The 21,202-nt window shown below is 37.5% G+C and overlaps 1 protein-coding gene and 2 long non-coding RNA genes across 5 annotated transcripts; 1 reads left to right on the top strand and 2 right to left on the bottom strand.

Moving 5' to 3' along the window:
• Positions 1-346: 346 nt before the first annotated feature.
• Positions 347-5,370, bottom strand: LOC136245052 (uncharacterized). Its single transcript, XR_010695714.1, has 3 exons — positions 5,251-5,370; positions 5,098-5,194; positions 347-499 (listed from the first exon to the last, which is right to left on the bottom strand). It is a non-coding gene; the product is annotated as an uncharacterized lncRNA (long non-coding RNA).
• Positions 5,256-19,388, top strand: LOC136245050 (uncharacterized). 3 transcript variants are annotated; one of them, XR_010695713.1, is made up of 4 exons: positions 5,256-5,946; positions 10,113-10,250; positions 11,585-19,014; positions 19,065-19,388. It is a non-coding gene; the product is annotated as an uncharacterized lncRNA (long non-coding RNA). The 3 variants fall into 3 exon arrangements; XR_010695712.1 differs by having other exon boundaries at positions 11,585-19,220; positions 19,286-19,388; XR_010695711.1 differs by having other exon boundaries at positions 5,261-5,946; positions 11,585-19,388.
• LOC136245049 (uncharacterized) lies at positions 14,658-17,635 on the bottom strand. Its single transcript, XM_066036564.1, has 5 exons — positions 15,752-17,635; positions 15,626-15,702; positions 15,469-15,566; positions 15,282-15,391; positions 14,658-15,118 (listed from the first exon to the last, which is right to left on the bottom strand). The coding sequence occupies exons 1-5, from the start codon at positions 16,214-16,216 to the stop codon at positions 14,801-14,803; spliced, it is 1,068 nt and encodes a 355-aa protein (XP_065892636.1). The 5' UTR covers positions 16,217-17,635; the 3' UTR covers positions 14,658-14,800.
• Positions 19,389-21,202: the final 1,814 nt, after the last annotated feature.

The raw sequence follows: 21,202 nt of genomic DNA, 5'->3' as shown, positions 1-21,202 counted from the left end.
CTATACTGGTAACATGTGTGGACAGGTGGTGATTCCATACTGGTAACATGTGTGGACAGGTGGTGATTCCTATGGTGATTCCTATACTGGTAACATGTGTGGACAGGTGGTGATTCCATACTGGTAACATGTGTGGACAGGTGGTGATTCCTATACTGGTAACATGTGTGGACAGGTGGTGATTCCTATACTGGGAATGTGTGCGGACAGGTGGTGATTTCTATACTGGGATTGTGTGTAGACACAAGGTGATTCCTATACTGGGAACATGTATGGATAGGTGGTGAATCCTCATTAAAAATACATATGGACAGATGATCAATCGTATACTGGGAGTTGACCTCACAATTCATTATTGCGTAGCTGGCAAGTATACATTACAAATTAGTTTAATGATTATATAGATAACATACATCCATTCAAATATATAAAAATCAGTTAACATACAAGTGTCACTTAACCAGTCAATCACCAACTGTTTGCCATGGCTCTATCCACACTGCACAATAGAAAATGCATTTATAATGTATGTAAACTTCAAAGCTATAAATGCATAGTATAATCACTGCTAAAAAGTATTGTCAGCAATTGTTAGAGCACTGCTACTACTACTAACTAGTCAAGTTAGTCCTTTTTGTTCAAATTTGTAGGTAATATTCATAGAAAAACAGGCACGGAGTACTATATCAGATTGGCTTAGTTTATCGGCTTGAAAGTATTATCAAATATCGGTTATCAGAATATCAGCAAAATGTCGTATCAATGCAACACTAGTTCTTTCAAAGCAAATACCGTACAATACAAAAGTTTGGTGGGACAAAATTTTGGCAATTTCACTCACGAAGGAATTTGGCAGATAATATATTGTAGTGATGTGCGATACACCCGAAATGGTGTATCTGTATCTAACAGCTGTGTAATCACGATACCATACCGATATGCGATATAGTGTCTCTTTTGAGTTTTGTACAAAGAAGCTAAGTTTAATAGGTGGCAAATAAATTTTCATTGTTTAGTACCAGCAAGGTACCAGCCATTACACCATTGCACTGTTGTATAACAAGCTTAAGGATTCTAGGAAACAGGTAGAAACCCAGCCACTCTGTATAACTGCAGGAACCAGACCATCATATTTTCATGATTGTGCAATCAAAATATCATACGCATACATGCGTATCTGTATCTCGATACAGCTGGAGTATTTCGATATTCCGATATATCGATACGTATTGCACATCACTAATATATTGGTGAATGCTTGTGTCATGAAGATCATTTTGCCAAAATTTTCTCCCATCGAAATTGTGTATCGTACGGTACCTACCTCAAAACATGCACGGTGCAAATGAACTGCTGTTTTGTCAAGGCCACACCTACTTACATGCATTTGTTTATTTTGCACTCAATTGTGTTAACTTCTTGATTTATATGGTGACCTACTGACGCTATAATCTTAAGATATTTGCCCACTAATCAAGTTGAAGTGGTCGACTTAGGTTTGCAACAATATATACCACAACATAACCTTAATAATTATACAACTAAGTACAGTGGATCCTCGGTTATCCCAACACTTCGATTATCTGAACACCAAAAATGACTGTTCTATTAGAGTATTGAGCAAACTTCTTTAAATCAATGGGTTTCAGGTATTCGAACAAAATCGTTTATCTGAACACTTTTGCCTAACTCTAGGAACGAAGGTGTTTGGATAACTGAGAATCCACTGCACTAAGAAAAACAAGTATACAGATACCCACAGATATAAGCACGAGCACTGTTTAAGCTTAAAAACAGCAATGATACGCCAGTTTTTACTGCAATGGAAAATAATGCTCATAACTCACGTTTGCTTCATGGCACTGACATGAAACAAAGATATTCTTACACACCATTAACTGAGGAATCCATTGGTTACTTAGGTATCTCGATTTGAGCTTTGTTTCACCGAACGGATTAAAGTTCACATACAATTATTTTTTGAGGTACACATTTTTACACAATTTATTTTTTCTCTAAAACAAACTAGTTGGGTTTTCACTCAGCGGGTCACATAATAATTAGTGTTGGGAACCGAACAGGCATAATTATTCCACAAATGACCAATAATCCAATAACCTTAGTGGTGGTTACTAACAGTAGTCAGGTATGGGTCTTAATACATAGTCGCTACTGCCTACCCAATAACATAGTTTCGCTGACTAAATGATTAATTTCATTTTTAAACTGACTGCTATATTAAGTGTGTGTTCTATTAGGGTAGTTTTATCCATGTTTACAGAAATTTACAATGGAACTTCTATTTTTATTAATGTATATATTTTTCAATCCTGTAGGCAGGAAAACCTTTATTGATGCACGTTTATATGTTAACCTAGCTAGCTGGTTAACTGATTCACAACCACTTTCAAGCATAGGTGGTACAGTGTTTGCAGTTTGACTCAAGTGAATGGAGAAACTGCTTCAGAAGACTTCTAAATAGCATTATGTCATTCCAGCAGTTAATGCTACAGTATATATTAGATTAGTTTAATTGTTCTCTACACAATAGCAGGAGAAAGTTGAGTGGTCAGGCTATCCATGGATGTCAGTCATGCATGCTTTAATCTTAAACATTCATGCGAAACTGAACTGCATGTGCTAAGCATGTTGAGCTAGGGAGTCTAGGGTATACTCTAAAAGTTTGAAAATATGCTTTGAAATTGCATGTACATGCATGCTATTAATGTTTGTAACTGCTAACGCATGACATGTATTCTATACTAGGATGACTGTTCTCTTAGAGTGCTCAATTTTTCGTACAAATTCAATGGTAGCTATTCCACTGCTTTATATACCAACTGTTTTAAGAATAAAATTGCATTGGTAAAGGTACACAGATACCTTAAATAATAGTTAGACTTGCTGAGGAACCACAGCTCAGGGCCTTCGGGTTTCTAAATTCTTTAGAACCTCGTGCTTCAAACTCTAGCTGTTGTACCTTTGTAACCAAGAAATGTAGCGTTTTGTACAGGGAGGACCGTTTAAGAGAAGTTCGATATTTTACCTTTGTTGTTTAGCAGTCTATATTTCCAGTTAGTAGATATTGATATTCTTTGTAACTTACAAACAAAATCTTATTATTACTGTAAGTATATACTTACAGTTAAAGTACTGGCAAGCATGTATGGTACGTGCACAGCTATCCAACCAAAGAAATTGGAAATGACTATTCTATTAAGGTATTTTGAGTGCAGGTGCATGCTACATTAACAATGATTTTTTGTATAATCGAATTCACCGATAAGAATGTTTTAGTCATTACCTCAGTACAGAGGGTACACTGTATATGAAAAATACAACACAAGGGGTATATCAAGTGGCTATTGCAGCATAAGGTTTGTAAACCCAATTGCTTATTTTTCAAACACTCGAGCAGCACTAAGGGAATAGGACTGAACAAAGATGCTGATACATGTGTGGCACATCTTTCTTATCTTCAATGACAAGTATTTAAAGATTCGAGACTGAACAAAAATTTACTGGTATATGAATGACTGCTCTAATAGAGTTTTTTTCTTCCTTTATATAAATGGTGGATGGACTAGATAAGGTTTTACAGTTTGAGATATTCAAACAAAACACATTAAGTATAAGGTTGCTGTCAGCTATATACCCAGCGCAAATCTAATCAACTTGCACAACTAACAGACTCAAAGTGTAGTATATAGGTAAACCCGTCCAATGGCATGGTTATGTATATCAAGGTGAATACGTAACTACCGTGATGTGAGGTGTTACCATAACCATAAATACAAGACTGTTAACAGGAATTGGAAATGATGCTTATAGGTGCCTAAAAAGGGTCGGCCATGCCAGTTGGATGCGTTCACATGAGCTGTATAATGAAAATCCTCATTTCAAGATATTTATACTAAAATTACAGCGCATTTGAAAGCTTACGCATGGTGAACCCCACCAATTAGGCTGGTAACAAAGCCAGAATTTTTAAGCACCATAGAAAGCGCACGTGGTAAGTCTGGTGCAGTTGTATGAATCAAATTGCAATTTATTAAATTTTATCCCAAACGCTGAGTGCTTTTAGCAAAAAAAAAGAACATTGCCTTGAAGCGTACATGAAGCATGGTCTGATATCAATTGAACCCCACCGTTTTCAATTTAGTATTGTGCTATTGAGACACATGAAATACCAGACAAAAGAATATAATTCAGAACAATATATTTAAGTAATATTTTAAGTAGCGTTTCCGTCCTCCTCTGGTCTAGCCTCAGAGTAGGGGCGTCAGAGGAGGTTGAACGTGCTATAAGCGTTACCTTGATTGCATAGTTTCCTTAAAAATGTCACATGAACCTCAAAAGCGGCAATACAAAATCTAACAGTTGGGATCGCTAGATATTTAGATGGTACTCAGTATAAGAAAATCTGTTTATTAATTTTAACGGCACTTAAAGTGTTTCCAACTTCCTTTAATGCTAGTCTCGTGCCCAGCCAGGCCCGCACTAATAGCGCAAACACAGTTTGGTGACATTAGTCGATTTTCTTGGGCCAGGAAGTTTGATCCAATCAAAATATTGCCTGGCCAATCAGAATTAAGTAGTTGAGTTATCATTTACAAACAGCCAAAACCATTTGATATACAGTAGAGTGGGGTTATTAAAGAAAAGAGCAATATACTCAAGACGATCTACTATGTTTCTTTTAACCAGAGACACTTCAGTTTCATTTCTGTTAACACATCAAGTCACAATTCTTCAGCTTTCATGGGTGAGATCAGAAAACAAGAACTTAAAACAATGCTCTTAACCAACTCACGAGAGCTAACAAAACGGTTTTAAATTGTCTACATTTCCCTCGACTTCCATTTCATCCGTACGATTATGCAGCTCCTCGATTCTGATTGGCCAGCCAATATTTTGGCTGGATTGCCAAGAAAATTGACTAATGTCGTGTTTGCGCTATTAGCGCGAGCCCCACAAGACTAAGAACTCCCTATGCGCTTATCGAATAACAATTATAAGCGCCTGCTCAAAAAACAATAAGCGCCTTGAGGAGAAAAAGCAGTCTGGTCACGCGAAACTACTAAACATAACACTTACCCGACCATTGAAACTACATGAACACTATTCAACTGTCTTGATATTCATCCGTTGTGCAAGCTTTTCACATTCACTCGATCTGCAGTTTCTGCAGACACTGAAAAATCCACACAAAGCTAAATCACAACCATTATAGGCACATTGTAGGCGCACCTAAATTAGGCTAGTGTCACACTTGAGTAGATAAGGTGGCCATGGACTGGTGCCTTCTCTGTTTCCAAGCCGTACAGATTTCTCTCCCGCCCAAAATTTTCCCGCTCACTTTGTGCGCACACCTCAAGTATGACTTGTCACCCTCCGGGCAGAGGGGAGAAGACAAAAATGGCGGAGGTTGGTCTACAGAAAGCGCCATGACTGAAATTTTTCAGCTTAGCTGGATTGCCGCTAAACTACCCCACTGCTGAGGCATAGATGTACGAAACTTTAAGGTAAACGTGCACAAGAATACTTAACGCTGTCGTAGCTAGACTATGTCCAAATTCACATTTTGTAAAAAAATTGCTGAGATTAGTTAGTAGTATATTTAACCAGGAACTGGATGCTTACCTACCATGGTGAGGAACCAGAAGCTGTTAATAATACTACTAGCGTTGCATTAGGAACTGGATGCTTGCGAGAAGCACGGGACCAGACGCTGATGCGTACACCAGGAACTTGGATGCTGGCTAAAAGCTTGGAACTGAGATGCTGGTGTACTTAAAACTTAATACATAGATGAGTATATACAATAAATTGTGGCATTACCTTAATTATTATGCTTTTGCTGTTTCTTTTAATGCTATGAAAGCCACTACTAGCTGTATGGGCATATAGCGGCAGCTTCAGACACCAGGAAGACTTACAATAAAGGTATAGCACCTCAGTGTACTGTTATGTGTAGTCTAATGCATATACATACATGCATTGGCAATGCTAAGTGGCAAGAGTTCATACTAAGGCTTTTATTATGAATTCTTGATAGTGGCTTGCCTAAGACGTGTTGCGATCTGACATAGTCCAGCAAAAGTTGTTGATTTTACGGAAACAGTAAGGGCAAAAGGTATGGAGCATTGCAAAGTTGTACTTTGGGGAATATCTCGCTACTACACAAGTAAGTTGTATACTTTCATCTAAAAATTCATAGTTACATCCCGCCAAGGGTGAGTGTAATAAAACTATATATGATATCATCCAAGTATACAAGCTATAACTAATTTATGCCCCAGTGCATAAAAGTAGATGTGCAATACCATACCATACCATTAGGGCTACAGAAACAAACCAAAGATTTTCGAACTCTCCATGAGCAGGCAAGTAAGATGGTATGTAGTGTTTGCTGTTTCAAAACTTCCTTCCCAGAGAACCGGCCCCATTTACACTTGCAAACTTTTTCCTGTAGAATGCATAATTTTACAGATAATTTTTAAATTTCGTTTCAATATGCATGCGAACAATGCGGGTTTTCGATGAGACAATCACAAATGAGAATTGTACAATTTTATCACCTTCACGAATGTGCTCAATCATTATACATTTGTGCCATTGTTACCAGATGAATGTATCCCCATTTGGTACACATCTGTAGGCCTTTCAGAACATAATTTATGACGTAATTTTAACCACATTTGTATTATGAACCATGATGGTGTATTTGTAATAGGAATTGCTAGTCTCGCGTGGCCACACCGCTTTTTTCTCTTGGTCATTGGGTAGGGAGAAAAAAGGGTCTGGACCGGTTAGCATAGGCTACTGGTTTCTAACACCCCCAACCACCTTGGGGGTGTTAATGAATCCCAACACCTATTCGCCCACCGCAGCAGCCACTGATTACGTCATCAATGATTGACACGGGTATAGTTACCTGTTTTAACGATTGTAACTCCATGATGGTGGCAACAGCTCAAGCGTTCTCCCTATAGCTGCCGCCGGCAGCAGAAAGTCCCATGACGATTGATTCAGCTACGCTTATTCATTAGTGGCTATGGGCGAATAGGTGTTGGTATTCACTAACACCCCCAAGGTGGCTGGGGGTGTTAGAAACCAGTAGCCTATGCTAACCGGTCCAGACCGTTTTTTCTCCCTACCCAATGACAAAGAGAAAAAAGCGGTCTGGCCATGCGAATTGCTAATGCTTTTTTTTTTCTAAAAATTCTGTTATAATGCTTTACCTAAAAACCATCTTGGAAAGCATCTTCCAACTCAAAACAACCCTCTGGTACGTAGTTCCTTGCAATTAATATACAGTGTAGGTCCACTAGACCAGGTGAGTGTCAAGTGAAAGGGAAACAGTATGTGTGTTTGTGACATTGCTGAAATTTGCTGTAATTTGCCGTTTTTGATCAGCTTTTTAATACTGATTTACGGATATACAACAAAATCTATCCACTTTATTGTAATAAAAACTACCTCGGGTCCAAGACCTATTAATAATCCCGTATTCCACAAATCACTAACCTTCCTCCACCTTGATATAGTTCTCTTTGCCATTATTGCCAGCAGGTTCCATATGCTAAAGAAAAAAGCTGTTTAATGATAACATTATGCTAATGGGAGTTTAGACATGCAAGAACTATGTAAGTAGTGCTAATTGAAGGCTGTACTGCTGTAGCTCCTTTCTTTCTCAGCTCTATGTGAGGCCGTCCAGCTGCTCAGCCAGTAGCATATTCATTGTTGTGAATTTATTCAATCTAATTTCTCTAAACCATTTCCTTTCCACAAAGGGTTGGTGAAGTCATATTAGTCTTGTTAATGACCTAAAATTAAAACTATTTTTGGGTTCCATGAGTGTGTAACCACATTGTAAACAACACATGGTTGATGGCCTCATCCTGACAACTCATAATTTATGTGTATGTTAGATATCCATTATAGGTTTTTTAACAGGTTGATAACCTTAGCCTAAGGGTGCGGTTTGGTTACTGAGACATGTCATTATTAGTGACCGAGGCACAGCCGAGGTCACTAATTAATGCCCGCCGAGGTGACAAACCAAGCTAGAGGATTTCAACCTACGATAAACTGACAGTGGGTATCTAGCCTATTTAAAAAGCAGCTCATTACCAGCACAGAGAAAGGAAGCAGTTAAAGGCTCTTTACATCGTGACGGTTTGTGTTTTATTATGAATGCTTTGTTATAAATGCTTGGTGGCCTGAAGCCAGGCTTTATTGCAGCTGTCTACAACTGGCCAGGCTTCATTATAGCTGGCCATGAAACACCTGCTTGGTTACAACTGGCCATGAAGCAGAGAAGCTTTATTAGTGCTGGCCACTAAGGCTTTGTTACAACTGGCCATGAAGTGACAAGCTTTATTCAGCACAGCTGGCCACTAAGGGGTAAGTTTTGTTATAAGACAAGCTTTACAACTGCTTACAACTGGGCCATGAAGTGAGCTTTATTACTACTGACCACTAAGGGACTAAGCTTTATTACAGCTGACCATACATGGATGCCAGAGGCACTGCCAGCTTTTTACAGCTGAGTGCATGTTGCAACCATGTCCTGTACTGCATAGCAATGGTCTAATGGCGATAGAGCTGAGTAGCAAACAGGCTTGCTTTTAAATCAAGTCCAATAATTTAGAACATTGTCGCAGTAGCTGTATGATGCACAGAAATGCTGTTTGGCTGATTGTTTGGATCGAGGACAGCTCATAGCTAGGTGGTTTATAAATGGAGCTCAGGGCTGGCAAGTAAAAACCTAGATCATGTCTACTTTTATGTGTAGCCATCTTACAGCCTACAACATTCAAAACACCAATTTTATAAACTATTACACAAAGTATATCAATACCACTAGTGAATATATATGTGACCGGATCTGCGAAAACCGAACATAATAGCGCAATTCAAAATTTTCAGTATAAAGCATTGAAATACAATGGGTAAATAATTGCGTATTTCAGAATTTTTTCTTGGAATTATATAAATGCCTTGTATGTAGTGAAAGAAAGGTCGAACGGTTAAAACCTGGGTATCAACGTGTTTGCTTACGCAAGAGGAGCTAGAAAATCTTTGTTTCGTTGCTGTGCTTCAAAGGAAACAAAAGTTATGGTCGCCTGTTCACGTCACGTCAAAGTGATCGTACGCGATCGATTTTTCTTCATGCATTTCGCCTTTGTTAGAGATGAAGGAAGGTAACAGAAGAAATAAATTAACTAGCAATCGATTTCCCAGTTCATGGCGAACGCAGTGGTGCAAATTTCGAGTCTGCACAACATTGTATTCGTTAATTACATCCGTTTTAGTAAGCGCCTGTAATTTATTTTCCCAATACTTACTGTACAAATCGATCTTTCAGTTGTTGTCACTTTGTAGGGCTGTAACTCCGAAACGTCTTGGCATATGAAGCTGAAACTTTACCAGGACATACACTTGGCAATGTAGATTATAAATATTAAATAAAATGGAATTTGAAAAATGCGCTATTATGTCTGGTTTTCGCAGATCCGGTCACATATATGATACATGTTTACATTGTTCTGAAACCTGTGATGTGTTGAGAAAATGTCTTAGAGGATTTGTCTTCCATCGGGTTATCATGTGCAATCTTACATGTAGCTACTTGGACAAGCTGGAGTCGCTCACATTCCTACACTTCATTGATCAAAGTGGTTATTTGTGTTACCACCGATATGGTTATTTACTATAAACTTGTCCAAATCATTGTGACCATCGTCTGCTAAATTATTTATCTCTAAATCACCATCATCTCTAGTACCTGCTTTGTGAAGTCATGGCCACACAGAAAAACAATATAATGTTTAACTGTAGCCTCTTCCCTTGACAATGAAGTATTCAGAAAAGCATGCTCACTATACCGTGAATTGCATACAGTATAGCATTGCATACTATACTGTATGCTACTTCAAATTCATGTGTACTGGTGGTCTTGTCGTCAGAACTACATTTTTCATGCAGTGTGGCATTGAATGCACGTTGTTAACTTTATGCTACTGATAGCCAGATCATTTGGCAGATCAGTATTCCATGTGGCAGCAGTAACCATGCTATTTTATATGTTCGAATACTGTTTATAGGAAGGTAATTGAGTCTGAAGTAGAGATCCAGAAACAGTTTATTTGAAGTCACAATGGCAAGATATGGAGTTTATTGTAAACGGCGTGTCTGAATGACTCATCATATTAAAATCTCTGGTGAAGACTTTGATCCATAAAGTATGTAATATACAGAATTCTGAGCTATAAGTGCCACACGTTCATTCTTTTTGTTGTTTCAATTTTTTTATGATGTTAAGTATAGACATTGCCTGCGTAACAAGACAGGTAATACTATAGCACCATGAGTCATGCTTCTTTCACTTTATTTCTGATATATGCCTTTCCCTTCACATTACTTATAAGGTTAGAGGTTGTTACAGAGTAGCTATGACTGGTGACAAAGGACAAATACATTGGTGTAGGCATTGTAGCATTATTTTCACTACCTAATTTAAGCCTATATATGTGATCACACTATACGGACAAATCTTGTGCATTAGAGCTGGAACCAGTGCCATATGCTACTGTATAGAGCCTGGTTGTTAAGCGCATACGCTTAATAAATGTTTGACAAAAAAAATTTTGAATTAACATTTACTTGTTAAGCGCATGCGCCTAATAAACATTTCATGATGGATTTCTTCCTTTTGCGTTGGTATGGTTTGCAGTTGCTTCGCAATTTAGCTTGGTTTGTGTTCAAATCCTTCATGAATAGCATGAATTTATAGTTTAGATGACACCATTACTTTAGTGGAAGGTATGCTATTAGGCCACATCGATGGCCACACCTCCGTATATTGCACTAAATTTCGTGCCTTTTCTCTGTTAGCGAGCCCTTAGCGTTTCTTCTCTTGTACAGCTGCAACTAACTCTGGATTTTTGTTTTCATCCATATATGCGCTTATCAACCATGGATAAGTACCAGAACCGAGTTTGCACTTAACAAAAAATATGCACTTAATAAATATATGTGCTTAACAACCAGGCTCTACGGTATATGATGTACAAATTCATCTTTCTGTTGCATCATGAAATGTTATTGACAAAATATACACTGGTATGGGAAGCATATACAGTACAGGTAGATATACAGTTAATTTGGCTCGATGCATGCACATCTCTGCTTATTAACTTAGCTGGTCCACATCATTGCCTTAGTGTACTTAGAGGATGGTATAGTGCCGCCTTTTGTTCTTTTAAAATGACATGCATACACGTGCCTAGCTATACGACTAGTGTTGATATTTACTGCTTGATTCCCATTACTTAAAATCTACGTTCTTTACAATACTCTAGGCTGACAAAACAGAGGCCACATAGTTTTGTGCTTTCTGTTAGGTACTTAATATTAGAGTCACCAGATGCTTTGCTGTTGGCATAGGGCCACCCATGCATGCTTTGATTTTACACATCTATAATGTCACTAAATGCATTGTATTAAATATTGGGCTATATACACAATTTAAAAGACTATCATGTTTAATGGTAATGTTCCTGTACTAACCATATAGTGAACACTCCAGCTTGGACCCTAGGGATATCTCAAATATTATCATCAATTGGCAATTTGATCACTAGTTCAGTGTCCCTGCAGCATTTACTTCAGTGTAAGGAGTAAGTGATGTTCTTTATTATGGACTCTTAGTGGTACTGTATGTATTGGCAAAGAAAGACAGTTCACGCATATTCTACTGCTTGTATGCACTGTATAGTAATGGAATACAAGTTCGCTAAGTGCCCTTAACAAGTGAAACTCAAGAATGAGGTGTAAAAGCCAGTCCATTACTATAGCCCACTGAATAGTGATGCATGTTCTTTTTGGGGACAAAATCTTGAATCGAATTGCTACTAACAACTGTGAGCATTGTGAAAGAGTGGTCTAAAGTACTTCTTTACTTAGTTAGCTTTGTAATTGTGATTTTGCAAATTGAATTCAAGTAAATAATTTCATCACATTACAGTCCAAGGAAAGAATGTAAATCTACAGCAGCCATTCTCATACAGTAAAAATGCTATTTTGCCTTCCAGTGTGTTCTAACAACACAGCATGCACAATGTCTTACTTGACTGGCATTTCTTGTGGTTTTAAGTTGGAGTTCTGTACACTTAAATGGCTTGTGACTATATTTAGCACTATAGGATTCTTTAACCCTAAATGTACCGTACGCAAGAAAAATTTGACGAATAAAAAGTTGATGAATGGCTTGGACTTGCTAAGCGCCTACATAATATATTTTGAAAAAGACTGCCTTTTTCCATGCTTTTGCTCAGCACAAAGTGGAGAGGCGCTTAATCGGTAAGCATTTGACGAATAAAGTATTGACAAATCTTTGTGATTCATCTTAATTTGTCAAAAAAATTTTTGACGTCAGAATTTCATTGCGTACGGTAGCTGCATTAATCCAAATGAATTCAATTTTATTGATTTTATTCATTGGGTGACAGTATCTTGTTTGCTTTATAGGAGATACCAGTGTTGTTCCAGATACTGTACCAACATTAGATATCCCTTCACTGTTGGGCACATTACCATTCTTAGATGCATTGTAATACAAGATGCGGTAATTCCGTTCTGGTAATGAAACATAACCTGGGATACGATAGCCAAGGGTAGATGTAGTTTATGCACACACACCCTGACACAATATACAGTAGTAGGGCTATAGGGTCTTGTATTGGCATCATATATGCTAGCAAGAATCCTGACATTGTACATTGAGCTTGACCATGTTTTACTTGCAAAATTGGGATGTTGTTGTTTATTTGTTGAAAAGAATGGATTTCAGTATAGCAGTACAGTCCAATCATGACACTGACACTACCCATGCCAGGGGCGTACCCAGGATTTATTGTAGGGGGGTTCCAATAGTAGTAGATCCCAGATGCGGGGGTGTGGGGTAGGGATGCACCGATACCAGATACTTACATCGGTATCGGCCATTTTTGATGGTATCGGATCGGTATCGGTTATTATAGTGTAAGTATCCGATACCATAACAGATACTATTATGATGTCATTTGATTGCATTTCAAGATGGGAATGAGCACAGTGAAAGGTATAGACCATTATGGAAGAACATAATATTACTTAAAGAAATCAGTTATTTGTACAAATGAGTGGGCAGGAACCCTTTAATTAGCTATAAGTGATGGGTGATTGTTGTGATGGCTAAACAGCAGTTAAAATACTGTTGTTTCCTGTAAATAATGCCTCTGTGGTAAAGTATCGGTATCAGCCTGGTATCGGTCAGTTTCAACATAAAATGTATTGGTATCGGATCGGCTAGTAAAAAATGGTATCGGTGCATCACTAGTGTGGGGGCACAGCCCCCAGCCGCTGAGAAGGTGTGGATTTTAAAATCATCATGTTTTACTAAAAATTTGTTCTAGCACAGTTCAGAGCCAGACACATTAGTACCGTACTGTACAACACATTACACTATAGTCTTAGTGTGTGGCATATAATTATTAGGACGCTGCTTAACATTATATAAAGAGATATACAGTCATGTAGCTTATATAGATATAAGAAACTTATACAGGGTTGTTGATGAAACTGTTCCTATGGGCACCGCCTATGCTTAGAATTAATGGTACCTTTAAATCTGGCAAAGGAACTGGCTCTTTTGAGTGCATAGCCCCCATGTACTTTTAGCTACAGCCATATAAGCCACAACAGCTGGTTCTAGTTCTTATCCACTTTACCAGTTGGGTAGGTACTGGAGGGTGTACACAGAAGGCAGAGCCTGTTCGAGGTGTTTATCCATAGCAGCCTAAACAGCTCACAACTCACACTGAACTCACAATTCTTTAAGTTTTCTCAGTGCTACAAAGCCATCCAGAATGGATTGCTTTTGCTTTGTTTACCCTGACCTCTTAAGTAATTACTTCCGCTATTCTAAATAACGCCCACCGACGCTGTATTATGTAAGCCTGGGTCTTTAATTTAGAGCAGCAGACGTGAGTGGCCATAGCTAACTATATTATAGACTACATATGCTAAGCATACTGTGAATTATTTTTGCATGTTTTGATAATTATACAGTAGTTAATAACTGCAGTGTACTCAGTAGCTACTGTAGCTGTGCATAGCTGGCTAGCTCTTGCCAGCTACTGACCATGCCATTTCCAGGGGGGGGGGGGGGGGGGTTTCCGAACCCCCCTCCCTACGCCCCTACATGTTTTCAAAGTTTTATACTATCTGTGCAATCATATTGCACAACATAGGGCTGGAACGAAGGTTCGGAAGCTTCATAAACTTTGGAGGTTTCATAACCTTTGGAGGTGGTTTCACCCTTCCAAAGCTTTGTAACCATGTATCCCTATAGCACAACATAAATTACAGATATGTAGTAAAGTGCCACGGGAATTGCATGCAGGGCTCTAGCTATAGTGCTAAGTAAAGTGTGAGTGTCCTCAGGTAATGGAATGTAAGCTGATAAGATTTTAATCTGTGGTAACGTTAATCCAACCCTAGATGTACAAGTGTACATGCACATGGTGTGTGGTTACTACTCCTTGTACACTAGTACTCTGAAGTAAAAACTCTACCTAAGTTGATGAATTGCCCAAATTTATCTTTGCATTCTATTCTCTTAATGGATATAACTCTGTTCATTGTAAATACTCATCAATAAAACTATAACTACAGACTTGTACAATAATAACTAGTGTTTTAATAGGCTGCTTAAAGTACTGAACATTTTGCCTCACATTGTTAACAGTCTCTACTTCATTGACCACTTTGGTGCAGATATTGGTGGTGATCTGGTGGATACCTTCTTGCCCCTAATTCTAGCTTTACTTTGCCTAATAGCTTGGTCTGACTTTCTTTTCTCCACATTGTCATCCAATTTAATGAAGAAGTTGTTGACCCTATCACTTCGCCACCGTAGTTCTTTAACTGAAAATATTGACTTCCCTTGTTCATCAGTGTCACTTTCATCAGAAGATATCATTTCTGGCACAAGTACTTTTTCCCATTTTTTTCTGTCTTCTTCAGCATATGATAGTTTTTGAAATTCAGTACATCTCTGTGTTACTTTCTAAGATATAAATAGTTAGTATATGTAATATAATTATAAAATTTCACTCATTCATGATTACTTTATGACCAGGGTCTTTGTGCTGATCTCTCCTATATATTTTTTTCAGAGTATATCAATTTTTTTATACCTTAATGATTTAAAGGCAAAATATTTGACATACCCTATTGAATCTCTCTCTACGCCTTTTAGTCACAACAGTTTCGTCATATTTACCACTGCTTTTGGCTCTGTGTTCCTTCCCCAGACTTTTGTAGTATGTGTAAGCAGCATCTATATACATAAATATCCATAACGTGGTATGGATATGACTCCAAAAACAATTGTATATCTGCCATATAAAAACTCACTTCGAATGTCTTTGCTTGAAAATTCTTTGTTGCTTGCCTTGACTACATCCATAAGTTTCTTTGTTATTGCCTTATTCCTTTCATGTGTAAAAGGAACACTGCAGTACGTAAATTGTGTTAGCTATATTTAAGATCAATGTGCATGCTTGAACTCCACCTTGGTGAAAAATCGTATCCTCTAAAATTGGAATCTTCAGACTCCTTTAACAAGTTATATGTTAGCCTAACCTCCTTCTGCAAATGATTCTCAGCAATCTAAATCTGATTAGAGCAAGCAACTTACCCTTACTGGTGGCTTTGGTCTTTCCTTTTTTTTTGTTGTGATATTTTTGGCTACCAAATGTTCTATGGCTGTAACCCTTTTATCTAATCCACCCATTTTTTGCTTAATCAATCTAGATATTGAGTTGTGAACTTCTGTTAAAGTAAGCTCCTTGTCACCATTATGATCTTCTGTCTGTGATGAACTAGCTGATTGACTTGCACTAGTGGTGAAGTTGTTGTTTGATTGTTGGTCTATTGGTATACTAATCTCAGCTGTTTCAAGTGCTTCAGTTTGCTCTTGTTCATAATCATGTGGCCCTTGGTCATCGTAGTCATCATGTGGCCCTTGGTCATCGTAGTCATCATGTGGCCCTTGGCCGCCATAGCTATACTCTGAGTCGGAATTGGAGCTTTCATCCATACTTTCATCACTACTTAATCTTTGCAAAACTCGTTGAGAATTAATTCTCCCTCTTGCAGACATTCAACAATACTAATGTATATAGCTATATGAATAACTTTTGCTTACATACAAGTACAGTGATCATTGTCAGAAGTCATACTGTATTTATATTACCCTGTTTATAATTTAATTAACTTGTTGCTGTGTGATATGCTGATGATGTCATGTAGGGCAACCAAGGTCAGCACAGCTGGGGTTTCCTTAGTGGATTGGTATGGTCACCAGTAATTAACCAATTAGGCTATGGCTTCTTTTAATGCTATTTTAGCTAGCCAGACTACAGACTTGACAATGTTTTTATGATGAATAATTATCCATAAGATAATGGCGATGTATGCAAAGCTATATCACTATAACAAATACTTGCAGGTCATGCATGATTCAATGTACCAGTATGTGTGCAGCTATCTCTGCTCGTGACAAGTGTTATACTGATATGGAGGTTAGCTCTGTATAGTAATGCATATAAAAGTTTAAATTACCACTAAAGTGGTAGTAAACCATTACACAAAACTATTGAAGTTACAATGGAAAAGCAAATCATTATTATAGCAATACTTAGAAACAGGACTCAGAAGAAATTTGTGATGCTATTGGTAATTAGCCTAATATCTGCAACACCTAAACTGTGATCACAATTAATATAAATCATCACTCTCTGATATAAGCTGATAATCAGACTAGCTGTGTGCTATGTCACTATAGAAACAATACCACTAACATGATATTGTATGTGGCATGTGGTTGAAGGTGAATTGTATTCATTTATATTAATGATTATTTACTGCTACACCCAAGGTGATCTAAAGTTATTATACTGCTACTCTGTACTGAACTGTAACACTGAGTAGAACTATGATATCAACTGCAAATGTTAACCAGTTGGTGTTACGAAGCTACAATTTCAGGTCAATAACTTAAAGTTACAGCTGATTGAAGTTGATGAACTGGATGTGTGTGGAAAGGTGTACGTGTTTTGTACATGACAAATAAACAATGCAAGTAGACATATTCCACTATTCAAATTAACTCAGCATTGAGCTTGTTGTTTGTAGTGAACAACACATAATATGACTTATTGTACTGTACATAATATATGTGTTGGGAAACCGATCCAAATCGCCCATCAGTCGAAAATAAACTAACACCACCAGAAGGTAGCTACACTACTGCACTATTGGTTTTAAGCCTAAACATTCTTCAAACTGCTCGAGCCTGGTTTTAACAGGGGTGTTTTCAGGGTGCTGTGAACTGCTGGAATGGCGACTTGTGTCACTGGTAAGGACCTGGGTTGGAAGTGGGCCATGGTACTGCCTCTTACAGCTGTCCAAACGATTCTGGGTTGATTGTGCTGTACATCAGCCTACAAGGAGCCAGGACAGCCCCTGCAGGTTGCTTTATGGACTTCACTCAAGCTCTACCTTCAATTTGTACTCTATCCTTTGCCCACCGTTCCACCCCCTCCTCCCGCCCTTTTGTGAGCACTCGTGATACTACCTCGCTCGTCCAACTGCTCAGATTTTCTATCTTATTTGGCGGGAAACTCTACAAGCAGACACAAGTGCAAGGACTGGTCTTAAAGGTACTGAAATGATGCATCTTTGGTGTAAATTTCGTACGCGTGCTCACAATCCTTTGCCAGTTACAATGGTCTCAAATCTTTAAAATCGTTGATCTCAAAACTATCAATGTGAGATTTGGACCGGTTTCTGAAAATCCAGTCACATTTGTGTATACAGCCAGTGCTGAAGCTGTGCTGTCTCTGACAGCTATAAATGACATAATATGCATCAGATTGAAGTTGCAATCCATTGTTAGACACAATAAAGGGAACTGAAAAATTAGTATTGTTATAACCTATAATTGCTAGATTAAGTATGTAATTGCTAATCAGCCTAATAACTTCAACACCCAAACTGTGATCATACTATCACTCCCTGCATAATGATCAACTGATGTGCAGACTAACTGCTTTGTCACTATGGAAACCTATACTGTACCACTTTAGATGATTTGCATGTGGCATGAGGTTGAGGAACAAACAATTCTTATTTAAGTGGTAGTAAGTTCTTATGTACTGGCAGTAAGTCATGCATGTACAGATTGATCACTTCGAATTCACTGTTAAAACTGGTTAGTGATTTTAGCACACATTATGTTAATTTAACAACTTCCTTGTAATGCTGTTGTTACAGGCCCGTAGCCAGACTTTCATCTGGGTAGCTTCTTTTTACTTAAAACGTGGACCTTTCTGGTAAAAATTTAACCGTTTTGGTTAAAAGTGGCCCTTTTTACTAAAAAAATTTAATATAAGTGGACCTTTTACTAAAATGGTGGACCTTTTTACTGAAAAAGTGGACTTTTTTTCACAAGTGGGGGGGGAACCCCCTTGGCTACTGGCCTGTGTTAACTACTTTATAAGTGTGAAAATTACTAATAAGTGGTGAATCTACTCTGGCAGCAGGTATAGCCATATGCTGGCTGCTGCAGGTTGCTTAAGGAATCCATCTACATGGATATAATTATAAGTTGAAATGCAAAACTCTATTAGTTAATCACCCTGTATATATAATACTACGATTGTTCATGAAGGGTAGCTGAGCTCAACTTGTGATAGAAAATGTTGGTAATTTAGGTGAGTGCGTATGTAGACCAATAAATGATTAGTACGATTCTTCATTATTGTACATGCACACATAAGTGTGTACCTATACTCATAAAGATTTTACTTTCATTTAGCTTTTTTTCAACAGTACCTAGTGTAAAGTAATAGCAGATGCTTGAGAAGATAATGTTACGTTCGCAGGAAACGTTATCAGGTTTGTGAAGGGCAACCTGTTAGGTAATATTCAACATGCATGTACCTCAGATCACACCATGATCTATATGGTTGCTTATAATCATTGCAAACAAGTACTACAGTGATGTGATGAGATAATTCTTCCTAATTTTAGAAGAAGAAAAATGGCAGTTCTATACAACATACGTAGGATGACACTAGGCAAACTGTCTTTTTGACATGCAAGTATAGCTAATAATGTGAATCGATATAGCTGTGTAATATGTGTCCTTTTTTTCTTTTTCTGAAAGTTAATAGCTGCAGATGGTGATATGAATATGATGTGACGAACTCTGAACATAATTACTACTGTTGTAATATTTTGAAATATTGATATTACATTATTTAAAGGTGTCAATTTAACAAAGCTATGCTAATTCAATCTTAATAACAAGTGTCAGTTTAACACTGGTTAATATATATAACATTGAAGACTGGTGTTATATTTGCATGGTACCTTCAAATTACATTTGGTACAAATCGTTTTAACAGTTCAACTATGACTAACTACTGCTATTATGAGTAACACCAATATAGCCAAACTTCATTGCCTCTGCTGCTCATGTGGTATAGCAGTTACACTGACTCAAATTCAAAACATTACTGAACACACATAATTTAACTAAGCCCAATGGAGCTAGTAAGTAGTAAGCTCTTCTGTTAGTCCCTTCCGTTAGTCCACTGTCTCAATTTGACATGTCATGCATGATTCAATGTACCAGTATGTGTGCAGCTATCTCTGCTCTTGACAAGTGTTATACTGATATGGAGGTTAGCTCTGTATAGTAATGCATATAAAAGTTTAAATTACCACTAAAGTGGTAGTAAACCATTACACAAAACTATTGAAGTTACAATGGAAAAGCAATTCATTATTATAGCAATACTTAGAAACAGGACTCAGAAGAAATTTGTGATGCTATTGGTAATTAGCCTAATATCTGCAACACCTAAACTGTGATCACAATTAATATAAATCATCACTCTCTGATATAAGCTGATAATCAGACTAGCTGTGTGCTATGTCACTATAGAAACAATACCACTAACATGATATTGTATGTGGCATGTGGTTGAAGGTGAATTGTATTCATTTATATTAATGATTATTTACTGCTACACCCAAGGTGATCTAAAGTTATTATACTGCTACTCTGTACTGAACTGTATGTAACACTGAGTAGAACTATGATATCAACTGCAAATGTTAACCAGTTGGTGTTACGAAGCTACAATTTCAGGTCAATAACTTGAAGTTACAGCTGGTTGAAGTTGATGAACTGGATGTGTGTGGAAAGGTGTACATGTTTTGTACATGACAAAATTAACAATGCAAGTAGACATATTCCACTATTCAAATTAACTCAGCATTGAGCTTGTTGTTTGTAGTGAACAACACATAATATGACTTATTGTACTGTACATAATATTATGTGTATACAGCCAGTGCTGAAGCTGTGCTGTCTCTGACAGCTATAAAATTAATGACATAATTATGCATCAGATTGAAGTTGCAATCCATTGTTAGACACAATAAAGGGAACTGAAAAATTAGTATTGTTATAACCTATAATTGCTAGATTAAGTATGTAATTGCTAATCAGCCTAATAATTTCAACACCCAAACTGTGATCATACTATCACTCCCTGCATAATGATCAACTGATGTGCAGACTGACTGCTTTGTCACTATGGAAACCTATACTATACCAATTAACATGACTTGCATGTGGCATGGGGTTGAGGAACAAACAATTCTTATGTATGTGGCTTATGTACTGGCAGTAAGTCATGCATGTACAGATTGATCACTTCAATTGTGACATCTATTGCTATATTGCACTAACAGTATTATGAGTAACACCAATAGCCAAACTTTATTGCCTCAACCTGCTCATGTGGTGTAGCTGTTAAACTGATTCAAATTTAAAGAAGTATAGTGAACACACGATAGCTAAGCCCAATGGAGCTAGTAAGTAGTAAGCTCTTCTGTTAGTCCCTTCTGTTAGTCCACTGTCTCAATTTGACATGTCGTGCATGATTCAATGTACCAGTATGTGTGCAGCTATCTCTGCTCGTGACAAGTGTTATACTGATATGGAGGTTAGCTCTGTATAGTAATGCATATAAAAGTTTAAATTACCACTAAAGTGGTAGTAAACCATTAC

The sequence above is a fragment of the Dysidea avara genome, chromosome 15 (genome assembly GCF_963678975.1).
Source record: "Dysidea avara chromosome 15, odDysAvar1.4, whole genome shotgun sequence".
Lineage (NCBI taxonomy): Eukaryota > Metazoa > Porifera > Demospongiae > Dictyoceratida > Dysideidae > Dysidea > Dysidea avara.
This window is presented reverse-complemented; position numbering and strand designations above follow the sequence as displayed.

Bases quoted from the DNA above. Each gene is read 5' to 3' on its own strand.
- LOC136245049 (XM_066036564.1), bottom strand. From the start codon at position 16,216: ATGTCTGCAAGAGGGAGAATTAATTCTCAACGAGTTTTGCAAAGATTA. The intron at 15,703-15,751 runs GTAAGTTGCTTG...AATCATTTGCAG, and splicing joins GACCAAAGCCACCAGTAAGG to AAGGAGGTTAGGCTAACATA. The intron at 15,567-15,625 runs GTGGAGTTCAAG...TACGTACTGCAG, and splicing joins GGATACGATTTTTCACCAAG to TGTTCCTTTTACACATGAAA.